We start from the raw sequence: 15322 nt of genomic DNA, 5'->3' as shown, positions 1-15322 counted from the left end.
GTATGGTTGTGTCAATAGAGTTTAATGACTTCTCTGAGTTAATAATTCCTTTTGGGTAAAAAGAGAAATCTGTTCTCAGAGAAATTCTATAGCTCTTCGCATCTCCATCATTAGAAGATATCAGTAGAAGTAGCACATTGAAAAAAATCCAATATAGGGATTATATAGTGAAAAAGAAGGAATAGGGATGTCCAGATGCCAAGGGAATGCAAGAAAGAGGTGGGTAATGTAAGCACAAAAAGAGTTTTGCTGGTAGCAGCTATTTCCATACAGGTAAGCAATAAGACCTGTCAAGATTAAAAATACGGAGAAGGGTGCATCACCAAACTATAGCCTTCCTACAATTATTTATTTTTATTTTTCTTAAGAGAGAGAAAATTTATTTTTTAATATTTATGTTTTAGTTTTCAGTGGACACAACATCTTTATTTTATTTTTATTTTTATGCGGTGCTGAGGATCGAACCTAGTGCCCCCCCCCCCGCACATGCCAGGCGAGCACGCTACCACTTGAGCCACATCCCCAGCCCCCTACATTTATTTTTATAAATCTTTATTATTGTTCTTTTTAGTTATACATAACAGTAGGATTCATTTTGACATAAATGATATCACCAGGTGATAGGAATGTTTCAGCTCCAATATAATCTTATGAGACCTTATGAGATCATATATGTAGTATGTCTCTGACATAAACATCACTAGGTGGTGTATGACCATACTTGTGTGACGTCAGCTCCTACTGTTCTTGTCCTCCTTCGCTGTGTTCCATTTACACCTGCCTTTGAGGTTATTTCGTGAAACTTTCAGGTAGCTCTAGCACAGAGACTTTGTACTTGCTGTTCCTTTTTTTTTTTTTAAATAGTTTTTTAATATATATATTTTTAGTTGTAGATAGACACAATACTTTTATTTTATTTATTTATGTGGTGCTGAGGGTCGAACCCAGGGCCTCATGGGTGCTAGGCAAGCTCTCTACTACTGAGCCACAACCCCAGCCCCTTGCTACTCCTTTTAACTGGAATGTTCTTTCCCAGTTACCAACACTACTTACTTCCTCAAATCATCACGTTTTTGTTTGAACATCTTAGCAAGGCTTTCCCTGACCACCCAATTTAAACTAGAATGCCCTCCCCACTCAATCTCTTTTTCCCAGTATACTTTTCTCTACAGTACTACTCATTTATCTGTTCTGATTACCTACCGCCTGGTAAAACAAAATCTTCCTAAAATAGTGGTTTAAAACAATATTACTGTCTTTAAAACAATATTACAATTCGGTGGATTGCCTGGGTTTAGCAAGGAGGTTCTTGCATGGATTCTCTGTATGTGGTTACTCAAATGAGTTCTGGTAATGAAGTCATCTGAGGCTCCTCTAATGAGCTAGATATTCAAAGTAACTTCTCCCATCATAAGTGTACTACCTCAGATGGTAGAGCTCAAACAGTTGGTGGCTAGCCAGGCATGTGACCACACAGCCTCCCACATGACTATTCTGAGTGTGCTCAAAGGATGATGGCCTCACGATAGGCAGAATGCTCATATGATAGTGACTTGCTCCCAGAACTCATGTTGCAGAAGACCAAAGGAAGAAGCTGTGGGGATTATGACCTAGACAAGGAAACTTTATTTCTACCATGTTTTATAGGATATACAAAACCAGCCCAACCTAAGTGTAGGTGGGGACAAGAGAAGAGTACAAATGTTAGGAAGCATAGTATGCTAGCTAGGAAGCTATCTTTGAAGATAGTGACCACAAAATCTATCATACTCTCTATTTTAGTTTTTAATTTTTTTATTTTCCTTCTACAAGGATGTACATTTCACAAGGAAAAAAACTTCTGTGTACTTCGTTCAGTACTATATTTTCAACATATTAGATACTCAATATTAATTAGAACTATTGAATTAGATATGCATCAATAATTCACTTTATCTGCTTGCTTCTCACCACAATCCAAACTCCTACTAATTTAACTTTCTGAAAGGGATTTGGGGTAAATGTGGCTAATTCTGGAAACAGATAGTAAAAGACAAAATTGAGACAAAAATCAAAGACGGAAACATCAAAAAGGGTCCTGTGGACATCTCTCTGATCACCCCAGTACCTAGTTTTTCCTTGTCAGGAAGCTCTCTTAAAGCACTTACAAAAAGCAAATCATGATTTGACATTTAATTATTCTGTATAAATTATTCTGTATAATTACTATTATAAAAGGTAAAACCCAATTAAATATTTAATTATTCTGTGTGGATAAAAAAAACTGTACATTTCTTGAGGACCAGCTTATTTTAATTAAACAATTTTTAAAATAAACTTCTCAAAGGCTGGGATATAGCTCAGTTGGAAGAGTGCTTGCCTTGCATGCACAAGGCTCTGAGTTCAATCCCCTGCACCACCAAAAAACAACAACAACAAAAAAAAACTATAAACTTCAACAGAGGACCCAATACTCATTTGTGCATACTACTATGTAATAGAAAAAAAAATTAACTAGCTAATTAATTCTCTTCATTGGTAAAGGCAAAGAAGCTAGAAGTTTGAGAAGAAAAAAAGGTATTGATCACAATCACCTAGCCTATAAATTCTGTGTCTATATTTAGTTATTGTTCAATTTAATTCATTAATGTTTTCAATATTGACTTTCTATTAGCATTTTAGTATGCTTCTAAATTTTTCATGCTCACACTGCATCTGAGACCAATTAAATACAAATTTCTGGGGGGTGGTATCTAGGTATTCATACTTCTTAAAGTTCCTAGGTAAATTTAATATGCAGTCAAGTTGATTCTACTATCCTGCATTCTACTGTTATGTATAACTGATTAGAAGAAAAAAAGATTGAGAACCGCAGGTGTGGTGATGCATGCCTGTAATCTCAGGAGGCTGAGGCAGGAGGATCACGAGTTCAAAGCCAGCCTCAGCAACATAGCAAGGCCCTCAGCAACTCAGTGAGATCCTGTCTCTAAGTAAAATGGGAAAAAAAGGGCTGGGGATGTAACTCTGTAGTTAAGTGCCCCTGAGTTCAAACCATAGTATCAAAAAAATATTGAGAATCATTGCCTTAAACTCTCCCTTTCCCTTATCTCCATCATTAGTGTTCTAAGGTGGGGAGGGGGGAGAGGAAGTGAAGTTAAAAAAAGATTTTAATTTACTTAAAAGGAGACAAAAAAAGGAGGGGGCATTTATTTTAAAATAAAGGCACAAAATAAGATGGCTAAATTAAAAAAACAAATGCATAAGCAATCACAATAAGGACTAAGTTAAACCAACAAGAAAGCAAAGATTCAGATTTAATTTTGAAAAGCATCTGAGCTATATGCTGTTTGCAGGACATATCTACAACATAAGACAAAGAAAGGTTTACAAGAAAAGTAAGAATGATGGTGAAAAATTATCAGATAAATACTGATCAAAACAAGTTGGAGGCTAGGCGTATAGCTCAGTGGTAGAGTACTTGCCTAAGCATGCATGAAGCCCTGGGTTCAGCTGTCTAGCACAGTAGAAACAAACAAGTTGGCATGGTTAAATGAATATCAGACAATAAACCATAGGCAAAAAATATTGCTAAAAAAGAGGGCCACTACATGATAAAGGATGATTAATCAAAAAACAATTCTATACTTGCATTACCTAATAACATAACCTCAAAAATATAAAGAGCAAACACTATGAGAAAAAACTAAAAAACATACCAAAGGATTATAACAGATCAATAATTGACAGATAAATAAATAAAAATAAATTAGGGCTGGGGTTGTGACTCAGTGGTAGAGCACTTGCCTAGCATGTGTGAGGCCCTGGGTTCAATCCTCAGCACCATATAATTATAAATAAAATAAAGGTTTCCAACTGTAACTAAAAAATAAAATATTTAAAAAAATGATCAGTGAGCACATTGTAGATTTGATCATACAATTAATACCCTTTTTCTAATAGACATATATTGAATATTGTACCCGGCACACAGAACATTTATACCAAAAGACAATATTAAGTACCTGAAAATAAATATAATAAAGATATTAATAATCTTGATAAAGAAAATTATTAAACTCTATTGAAAAACCACTAAAGAAAACCTAAGTATACAAAGTGATATATCATGTCCAGAGATAGAAGACTCATTACCATTAAAACACCACATTTTTCAAATTGTTCTATACAATCCATATTATTCCAGTTAAAGGTCAAATAGGGTTTTTCGAAGCTTGACAAGAAATTCCATAGTTTATATGGAGGGGAAAGAATTAAGAATAGGCAAGAAACTACTAAAATAAGGAGGGAAGATTTGTCTTCCTTTCATCAAGACTTATCGAAGAGCTATGACAATTAAGACAGTAAGCTAATGGCACAGGGATATTCCAATAAGCCAATGGAACAGAACAGAGCATACAGAAATAGACATATTTTATAAGTGGAATTTTGATTTGTGATACAGCTGGCCATTCCAATCACCAGATAGAAGTGAACTATTCAATAAATAATTGAATAATTAGTTATCCATTTTTAAAAAATTAGACTTATAATATCCAAAACTCAATTCTAGGTAAACTGGAAGACCTATGTATTCATATTCATACAAACTACAAAACTTTAGGAAGTAATGTAGAAAGGTTTTCTTAAATAAAGTACAAACCATAAAAGACTAAAACTTGATTACATTTAAAATTAGAACTCTTTTCATTAAATGATAGTATAGAGAAAAAGGCAAGGCACAAACTCAGAGAAGACATCTGCCATAACACCATCAACAACAGATTAGTAATATCCAGAATATGAAAACAAATCTCTATGAAAAGACAACCCAACAGACAGAAGAGGAAATGAATGGCCAATATTTATAAGAAAAGATTCATAATCTCAATAGTAATCCAAGAAAAACAGATTAAAACCACACTAAGGTTCCTTTTTCTACCCATGAGATTAGCAAATTTAAAAGACTTTGAAAATAGCAGATGTTGGGAAGGATGTGGAACAGCATACCCTACTGGTGGGAGTTTAAATTCTTTCTTCCCTTCCTGTGAAAATTTGGATTTATTTATTAGTAAAGCTGAAGTTAAGAACATGCACTTCCCCCACCCTGTGTACACCATGGAAGGTATACTGAAATCACCCAGAATCTAATGCCTAAGTCTTATTTCCAGAGATTCTGATTTAATTAGAACATAGTACTGAGGGGGGGGGGACCTCACCACAAAAGCTATGATTCCATTTGTATGAACTAAAAAATGTGCAAAACTAAATATTTAGCCTAGGGGTACATTCATGTGATAAAACTTTTTAAAATAAGAAAAAGCATGGGAAAAATAAACACAAAATTCAAGATAGTGGGAGAAGAGAGATGGAATGGGGAAGTGGGGGGATCAAAGGTACTAATAATATCCCTGTTCTTAAGTTCAATACTGGTATAGGTATGCACTCTAAACTGTCTACACAGTTTGCATTATTTGAGAGATCTACAATATTTAATACAAATGAATTAAGCATTAATAATAGGTTACTTGTGCAAAACAAAACAAAAACGAAACCAAACAAAAGCAGTACTGTATAGTGGCTGCCATCAGTAGGCTGAGTAAATGTTATCTTTTCTCCCTTGGGAATATAAAAGGCTATGTGTAAAGAGTGACCCAAAAGAAAGAGCAAGGAAGCTTTATTTCAGTGAGGCACTCATTCTTCAGAGTTGTCTATTATCTATTTACTCTACAGACAATAGACTTTGTTTAAAATACAGTTGTGCCCTTTACTGCATGGCTTTTGATAAGTTTTTCTGAACCTTGTTTCCTCATCTAAAACAACAATGATAATCCATCAATGAATATTTATGGAGCACCTATAGCACCTACCAGTATACTAGGTATGATGTATAAGGAATACATATTGTTTCTGCTCCCCCAGAAGGACAAATAATTCCTACTTCAAAGGCTTGCTGCAGAGATCACATACTATCTATCTGTAAAATAAAGGAACTTGACATGGTACCTAAAATATATTTGGTATTTAATAAATGTTACTTTTCTTTCTTTTTTCTCCTTGAGTTATGACAGCTAATAAGCTCCTTCTGTTTAGTGGTACACACACACACACACATACACATTATATATTATTACATATTATGTATGATATGTATAATATACATACACATGAGTGAAGCAACATAAATGATAGCAAAATTATATGCAAGTATTACTTGACTTAATAACATACTATACCAATGTTGGATATTGCTATTAGCTTAGGTCTATTCTCAGGTTAAATGTTGGTGTCTAAATAAAATAAGAAGTACTTTAAAATTATGAACCCAAGGATAAATAGATTCAGATTTCATAGTATCTTTTATATTTATAAGGATTTGACTTAAAATATATCCTTGTAATGCTCACAGTTTGGTTTTAATATGGCTAGCTTTCACATTCACATTGTTTGGGTGACATTTTCTATAGTGGGATCTTGTTTTTCTCTTAAAAATATAAATTCACATTGTTGAGAGGGAAAATGGAAATAACTTTGTAAATCAAAGAGCATTAGCACAGTACTTTTTACAAAAAAAAGGAGGCTTAACAAATATTTATAGGATGAATCAATCCTATAATTTTAGTCCAGTTGTGTGGCTGAATCATTTTAAGAATGTACTCTACTTGGTGAATATGTGGAATGGAAGAAATAGTTCAGTCTTTGGAAAGAAGTAGCCCTAGGCTCTATCAGTTCACAATCTGAGGCTTTTTTCTCTTTTAGCTGCGGTGTTAAATCACAAGATTCTCACTTCACAGAGGAACTGGCAAAAACACAACATGGTCAGGAGCACAATAGCTTCTTGAGTCAGTTCTTTTTTCAGTGTCCTAGAAAACAAACTTGCTTCTCTGAATCCAGTGTGGTATTTTCTTTTCCTGTTTTAATTAAATTTTTTAAAATTAAAAAATAATAGGGCTGGGGATATAGTTCAGGTAGTAGAGCACTTGCGGTGCATGCAGAATGCCTTGGGTTCAATCCCCAACACCACAAAAATAAATAAATAAATAAAATTAAAACGTAACGTATCAAATTAAAATTGAGAAAAATTTAAAAAACTGGTAACATACTCTGAAAGCTGATTCATATAAATAACCCCTTCATGTATTACTGGCAGTAATAAAAACTAGTACAACCTCTATTAAGAACAAATTGTCAATCAAAATATAAAATACATATCTCTTCTGAGTAATTACTTTTAGAACCCTATAACTATATTTACTCATGTGCAAATTGAGTATATATAATAATATTCAATGCAGCATTACTGATAATATTAAAAGAATGGAAACAAAATTCCATGAGTAAAAGAATATGGTCAATGCATTAAAACACATGTCTTGATACACTGGAACAAAACACACCCTTGGAAGGAGCAATAGGAATTACTGATAAATAAAAAAAGGAAGGCCTAGAGTGTTGTAATTAGTAAGCTACCATATATGTAATAAATAAAGATATGAAAATATTTGTATATCTTTGTGTAAGCAAACAATATATCTGGATGACTAAATAAGAAATGGTTAACAATGATTACTTACAGGAGGAACAGGACAGCTGGGAATTGGGAAGAGAGGAATCTGACATTTCACTTTGTGCTTTTTTTCCTCACTTTTGAATTGTGTACCTTATACATATATAATCTTTTTTAAAAGTAATATATGAATAGGATAAAAAATTCAAAGAATATAAAAGAGCAGACCCCATGCCCCAAGGTTAATGTAATTGAGAGTCTATCTTCCTCAACATGTTCAAGGGTTAGGCATTTTTCACATGTAGAATCTGAACCTCTTTAGTAGAAACAGACATCTCAACAGGATTGAAAATGACTAATCTTAAAGTTGAAAGTTCTGCAAAACTAAAACAGTCTTTAGAAATTATTAATTAGCTCAGCACAGTGGCACACGTGTGTGATCCCAGTGATTTGGGAGGCTGAGGCAGGAGGATTCCAAGTTCAAGGCCAGACACGTGGGTGGGGTGGGGGAGATATCAATCAGTAAGTACTTATATATTATATATTCTAGGAAGTACTCAGCTTTTCCCCCAAAGAAGCATATATAAAATCTAGATGGGGAAACAAAGTAATGAATAAGAAACATTTTGAAAAACAATGGAATCTTAAAACAGGCCACTGTGACTGAATACAAGAGTACAACAGGAGTTGGAGATAAAGAGTTTAATGTTAGCTGAAAAAAGTTGTTTATTTGTTTTGTTTTTCTCAGAAGAGGTCTGACTTGTGTTAGCCTACATATCATCTAAAAAGTTTTTAAGAGTGTAAGGCCCAGTACAGAGGAGGGGTGGGGGGAAGTTTAAAAGAAAATGGGTTAGAATAATTAAAAAGTGAAAACATCAAGCAGAATCCAAAACATGATATGTTCCATAAAATTTACAACAACCCAAATTCCTGAGGGGTGGTAACTTCTTACTATCATTTCTAGAATGCACACTCGTTTAGAAAGGAGAAATGCTAGTGTTTACATCAGCCTGATCTTGTATACTATTTTCCTTATTTTTAATTAGCTCTTTGAAATTTTCATACATATCAACCACTTAAACCTTACAACCTATAAATACAGTGTTATTTACATTTTGCAACTGAGGAAATTGAGGATCCTGGTAGTAAAAATAAGTCAAAAAATGACTAGTCTTTTTGTGTGCATGTGTGGGGAGGTGGGAGATTGAATTCAGGGGCACTCAACTCAACCATTAAGCAATATTCCTAGCCCTGTTTTTGTATTTTATTTAGAGAGAGGGCCTTGTCTTAAAGCCTTGCTTTCACTGTGTGTGGCTTTGAACTTGTGATCCTCCTGCTTCAGCCTCCAGAGTTGCTGGGGTAACAGGTATGTGCCACCTCACCTGGCTCAAAAACTGACTAGTTTTTTTGACCCATTAATTTCTGGTATGTTTGTGTGGGAAGCTTCTTAGACCCATTCCTCTGTGAAACTGGTAAAAGTTTTTAAACTTGATAAAGACTAAGGTGTCTGCTTTGTTTGAGCCAGAGCCCATTCCCTCCTAATCCCCTCACAGCATGGCATTACAGAAACTCCACTCCAGGATGATATAGCCAAGAACAAAGGTTCTGTTTACGCCAATCCCAGGTGGAAGGCTCTGTCCCCAGACCATGCATGGGCTATGGTTTCCAGGTCAGCAGAGGCAAGCCCAAGAGACCTGGGGCTGCTGTCACCCCCTCCACTGAGTATCCAGTTTCTAAATCAAGATGTCACGCAGAGAATCATCCATTGTCCATGCTTCTAGCATTAGAGCTCTGGCTCTAAGATTTTGCCTGGGCAGGGTATCAGGCCATAAAATAGAGGTTGGATCTCTCCTCAAAGGCACTGACTTTATTTGCAAAAGAGTGTGGAAAACTTCTCTAACTGAAGGGTTCTCTCCAACACTGGTGATTTGGTAAAAGATAATCAGAGATTGGCAGATCCGTTGGAGATAAAGGTTAAACTGTAGATCTATTGGTGTGCCAGAGACATACTGGAAAAGCTAGAAGAGCGCTTTCAAGGTCACAATAAATCCCACACACTGATTTTGAAAACTATCCCCTTAAAGGAGTTTGAAATTGACTGGATCAGTTTGAGATAAAGTTTCATGCTCTAGGACACTGTTAAAGCATTGGAGCAATCACACTACATGTGGTCAGGGGAAGAAACAGCCAAAGGAAACCCTATCCAAAGAAGTGCCATTTCTGGGTGATTGTGGGCACACCAAGCCTGTGTCTGAGGGCAACATTACAGCCTTTACACTGCTGAGGGTTGGGGAGACTTGTATGTTCAATACATAAAAATATTCCTGTGACTCAATCAACAACAAAAAGACAAAGGACCCAATTTAAAAAATGCGCAAAGTACTTGGATATTTCTCCAAAGAAGATATATAAATGGTCAATGTGAAAAGATGCTCAACACCCTTAGTCATTAGGCAAATGCAAATCAAAACCACAGTGGGATACCACTTTGCATTCATTAGGATGACTATAAACCAAAGACATAAAAGATAACAAGCATAAGCAATGATACAACGAAATTAGAACTCTCATATGCTGCTGGTGGGAATGTAAAATGGTATAGCCTCCTTGGAAAATAGTTTGGAAATTTTTCAAAATGTTGAACACAGTTACCATATTACCCCTAAATTTCTTCCAAAAGAAACGAGATAATGTTTATCTCCATCCATAGAATCTTTTCATAAATGTTCTCAGCAGTATTACTCTCGTAACAGGTAAAATGTAGTACACCACAAATGTCCATTAACTGATAAATGGATTAAAAAAATAGTACATCCCCATAATGAAATGCCAGTTTGCTATAGAAAGGAATGAAGAAAGGAAACACAAACAACATGGATGAGCCTCAAAAACTGTGTTAAATCAGAGATGTCAGATACAAAAGACCATATGTCATATGAATCCATTTATATGAGATGTTCCAGAAGAGGCAAATCTATAGAAAGTAGCATTGTGGTCAGAGCTGGGAGTAAGAATGAGAAGAGACTGCTAATAAATACATTGGTTTATTTCGGAGTGATGAAAATGCCTTCAAGTTAGAAAGTGGTGAATGGCTGCACCACTTTCTGGATATACTAAAAACCAGGGAGTGGTATAGATATAAGTGGGTAAATGTTATAGTATGTAAAACATGTCTCAAAACATTTTTTTCCTTAAACAACAACAACCAACCAACCAACCAACAACAACAACAACAAAAACCCCAAACTGCTCCATAACCTCATTCTTAAAGCTAGCCACCTTTATTTTCTATAATTTGCCAATATGAACCTTCAAATCTGTTCACTCAGAGTCTAATAAAACCCCTTCAGCTCAACTTAACTTTCCAATTCTTCTCACATTGTTCCCCTTACTGGGAATACCTTCCCTAAGATATAGTTAAATCACATGTTCATTTTGAAGATTTTCCTGACCAACTCAATTCTCCCTGACAACATTTTGCTATAGATTTCATATCATTTATAATTGGTAACACTGTAACCTCAAATATATGTAGTCTCCCCTATTCCTCATCAACTTCTTTTTTTTTTTTTTGAGGCAGGGTGGTACTGGGGATTGAACCCAGGACACTCAACCACTGAACTATGTCCCCAGCTCTTTTTGAGACAGGGACTTCTTGCTAAATTGTCCAAACTGGCCTTGAACCTGCCTCAGCCTTCCAAATAGCTGGTATTACAACTGTGCACCACCACACCTGGTAGAGAAGCAAGAATTCAAGAATTTAAATACAAAAGTTCCACTTTTTCAGACCTACTTCCTAAAAAGTGGTTGCCAACATTCATACCCCTATGCCTCTACTAGTAGCCAGGAGGAAATTAAGAATGAATCTTGTAAGGACACAGGTGTGTAAGGTGTATGAGGTGAGAATAAGAAAAAAATACTGCTTACAAAGGCAGAGCAAAAGGTGAGTCTTGGTATCTGAACTTCTGAAAACAACAAAGATGGCAGGCCATACATAACACAAAAGTCACAGATGCTGAAATCTGATCTAGACCCTGACTATAGTAGGATCAATGAATTCAAGAGCATGTCTTTCTAGTACTCTAATCCCATTATGTAAAATTCCTCTCTCTGGCCCTGAAATGATATGAACTTCATTTTTCATTTATTTAGCTTCAGAAATATATTTTTCTCTCTTTCTATTCATATTTATGCAGTAACTTTCCTTTGGTTGTTTAGCAACCAAAATACACAAACTGTAATCACTCAGATCTACTTAGATTTTCCTGGTAGTATAGAAATTATTTCCCAATTTATCATTATTTAAGTTTGTTTAATTTGGATCTCTTTTAAAATTCCCTTATTATTTGTAAAAACTCCTTGAAATTATACTTTTGCTTCTCTGTTTTTTAATATTCCATAGTTTAGATGAAAGGATCATGAAATGCATTTAAGGTTAAGTAATTTTTCTTCACTTCAATATTCACAAAGAGAAAATAAACATCTAGAAAATAATGTTTTTTACAATACACTATTATTTTGTCATTTGCTAACTTCTTTGAACTCATATATAGATGCTAACACTTCCACTTTAAACATTCAACAGGTTTTTTAATTCTGCTTTTTCCAGAAGGTTAACTGCCATCCAGATTTCTTCAAGTATGAAGAAAGACAACATTTGATTACTATTCCTAATAATAATGACTTCAATACGTCAGAACAACTGTTTCCAAAGAAAACTTTGTTCAAAAATATAAAGAGAAAGCATGGTTATCAAGAGCCAGAAAGCCCTAACACTGAGAAAGCAGTTATATACACATCTTGTCAGCTAATAAAATCAACCGAATGTTTAAAGAACCACCTTGATATTTACTAGAGTTAAAAAATTCAGCAAATAAAAAACATACAAAAAGCACAACTCATCAATTTAGTTCTCTTTGTCCATCAGTATGTGACTAGCTAATGACTTTTTCAGCTGTAAAACTAATAAATGAAAGGCTTTCAACTGACTAAGAAAAGTTGGAAAAATTTTTTTTCCTGCAAGAAGGGCAGGCTGACAGTACCTGACACATAGTAGGAAATCCAAAAATGGTTGTTAAACAAAGAATTAAAATAAAAACCTTAATGGGGTATACACACAAATCATTTCTTATGGAAATGTAATTTTTAAAAAAGAATCTGAAAAAGAAAATGATATTTGTATGTATACTTTTCTATTTTATTTATCTTTTTAAATACTTTTTTTAGTTGTAAGTGGACACAATACCTTCATTTTATTTATTTATATGTGGTGCTGAGGATGGAACCTGGTGCCTCATATATGCTAGGTGAGCATTCTACTGCTGAGCCACAACTCCAGCCCTTTTATCCATTTTTAAAAACATGATTTATGTTCAAGCATCAACTGATGGTTGAATTTGCAGAATATCTTATAATCCTTATTAATCTCTAAATTTCTCTAATTAACCATTTCAGTGGCTTAAGGAAAGCAAGTAGAGTACTAAATTAAAAATTCACTCTTTTTAGTCACAGTATTAGTAATATGGCTAGTGGGATAGGGAGTCAGAGCAGTTGTAATAAGTATTAAGAATTCTACAATCAATTTCAGATGCTACCTATGGTCTTCTTATTGAATTTAAAAAGGGGTTAGGAATATAGCTCAGTTGGTAGAGTGCTTCCCTTGAATGCAAAATCCCCAGCACTACAAAAATAAATAAATAAATAAGTAAACAAACAAATAAATAAATAAATTGAAACAAACCCTCAGGAGAAAAATATCAAACAACAATATTTTTCCAAGATGGGAAACAGAACTCACCTCAACTTGGAAAAGCTCTCCAGCCCCCTCACAGTCATTGGATGTAATTATTGGAGTATGAATGTGCACAAAACCACTGTTCTGGAAGGAAAAGAAAAAACACTCTTTTCAATATATCTGCACATGAAAAAATTCCAAGAATATACACTGTGTTGTTATACTATTAAAATGGAACTGAGAATGCCACATCAAATCCCCCCAACCTTCCAAATATGAGGTTATTGAAAGATGGTTGAGTATTTTACTATGCACAGAAGCACAAAATTTTTTAGATTTGGAACAGACTTAGAAATTAAGTTCTCCAATATCTTTATTTCAAAGATAAGAAAGCTGAGTACGTGAGAGATTTAGTAAATTGCCAAAAGCCACATAAATAGTCAGTGGCTAAGCCAGGGTTGTAACCCCGTGCTCAGGCTCTGTATTGCTATTCCCTCATTTTCTACTTCTCTAAGTTACTGGTGTTGGTTCAACAAACACACATGTACATGCATGCATGTGCGTGTGCACGCGCACGCGCACACACACACACACACACACACACACTCACACACACTCAATCAAGGTTAATGCATAGCAATGCTGCCCGTATTATTCAGGGAATACAAAGCAATCAATATGAAGTTCAGTTATGTGGGAATAAAACCTCAACGGTGATAAACCATCCAAAAGAAAAATTAAGGCTAATAGGGACTAAAGAAATGCACAACAAGAGAGGCAGAAATGACTAGTGGGAAGTCTCTGTCATTCGATCCATGGCACAATGCACTGCATGTAGCACAGACAGTGTACTTCCTTGGCCTGAAGAGTATTCTGAGCAGCATCAAGTCCATCCATCACCAAGGCGCCCAACGGCAGTTCTTCCCATCAAAACTGAGACTATTTCCATTAGTAAACCACAAAAGCTGTTGCTAGTAGGACTGAAATAACCCATCAACTTCAAGGCTACACTTCTTTCATTGTGACTATGTATGAAGGCAAAGGTTATAGTCAGTATAGATGTAGAAGGTAGCTAAAAATAAATTTGTAATACAAAGCCAGAATAGCATGTGTTTAACGCAAAATTCTAGCCTTGAAATCAATACAATACACTCACAACTATGCTAGATTCTGCCTATCACCAGTAGAATATAACAACTCCAGGCATTGTCAGGGATCTCCCAAATATGAACTTTTATAATTATATTAAGCCAATGACTTATGATATAGGCTGATTAAATAGTCAAGCTATAAATTAAGCCCCAGAAAGTATTCAAATATGTACTTAACCTGAGAGCAATGTGCCTAGAAGTGCTGCACAGAGCACATTATAGAGAACCATGGAAATACAATCAATAACATTACTTCATAAAATTTTTATCTCCTAGTAGCCAAGAATTATGAACATGAATCATTTATTCCACATGAATGTAAGCAACTATGAGCATGAATGAAGTAAACAAAGAAAGGAAGTGAAAAATTCAAAGGAAATGAGGGTGGGGAAGGGGAGGTAGAGCGAGAGGAGAAAATTTAATGGCTGAATGTAATTATCAAAGTTAGAACTGGTCAAATGCCACCAGGAACAGCACTGTAAACCTGAGGTCAATAATTATGGGATTCAAAACAAAAGTCACACAGGAGTAGGAACCATTTTTAATACTTAACGTCAAACCTTTACAAAATGGGTCACTATAGCTTTTTAAGCTTTAATGCTGCTAGCAAAGCTTATCAAAGTCTCTAACATTACCAAAGAGCTATGCATGAGAATACAAAGGAAGAACAATAAAGCAGTGTACACAAAGTCCAAAAAAGAGATAGTGGGAGGAAAAACAGATAAAATGAAAGTCAAGAGCAAGGAAAGGAGGAATGTTGTCAGTATCTGCTCCAGAGAGGCTACCAGTATTAGGTACTTATACCACTCCAGAGCAAAGAGGTTTCTAAATAGAGGTATGAAGGCCAGAAAAGGAGCCAAAAGTGGAAGTAAATGCTTTACCCAATTGTTAGACTCCACCTGCCACCTCCAGATTGAAACAATTTGATACACATTCTAGAAACAGGTATTTTAG

General features: G+C 34.9%; 1 protein-coding gene across 1 annotated transcript in view; it reads right to left on the bottom strand.

The window, feature by feature from the left end:
• The window catches only part of LOC143388796 (asparaginyl-tRNA synthetase-like), a 69358-nt gene that overhangs the window by 38346 nt on the left and 15690 nt on the right, over positions 1–15322 (bottom strand). The window contains exon 5 of the mRNA XM_076842318.1: positions 13281–13361. Coding sequence (XP_076698433.1) covers positions 13281–13361 — 81 coding nt within the window. The remainder of the gene's footprint in view (positions 1–13280; positions 13362–15322) is intronic.

Source organism: Callospermophilus lateralis, unplaced genomic scaffold (genome assembly GCF_048772815.1).
Source record: "Callospermophilus lateralis isolate mCalLat2 unplaced genomic scaffold, mCalLat2.hap1 Scaffold_112, whole genome shotgun sequence".
NCBI classification, from domain to species: Eukaryota; Metazoa; Chordata; class Mammalia; order Rodentia; family Sciuridae; genus Callospermophilus; species Callospermophilus lateralis.
Note: the sequence above shows the minus strand (reverse complement) of the source record. Positions and strands in the feature narration are given on the sequence as shown.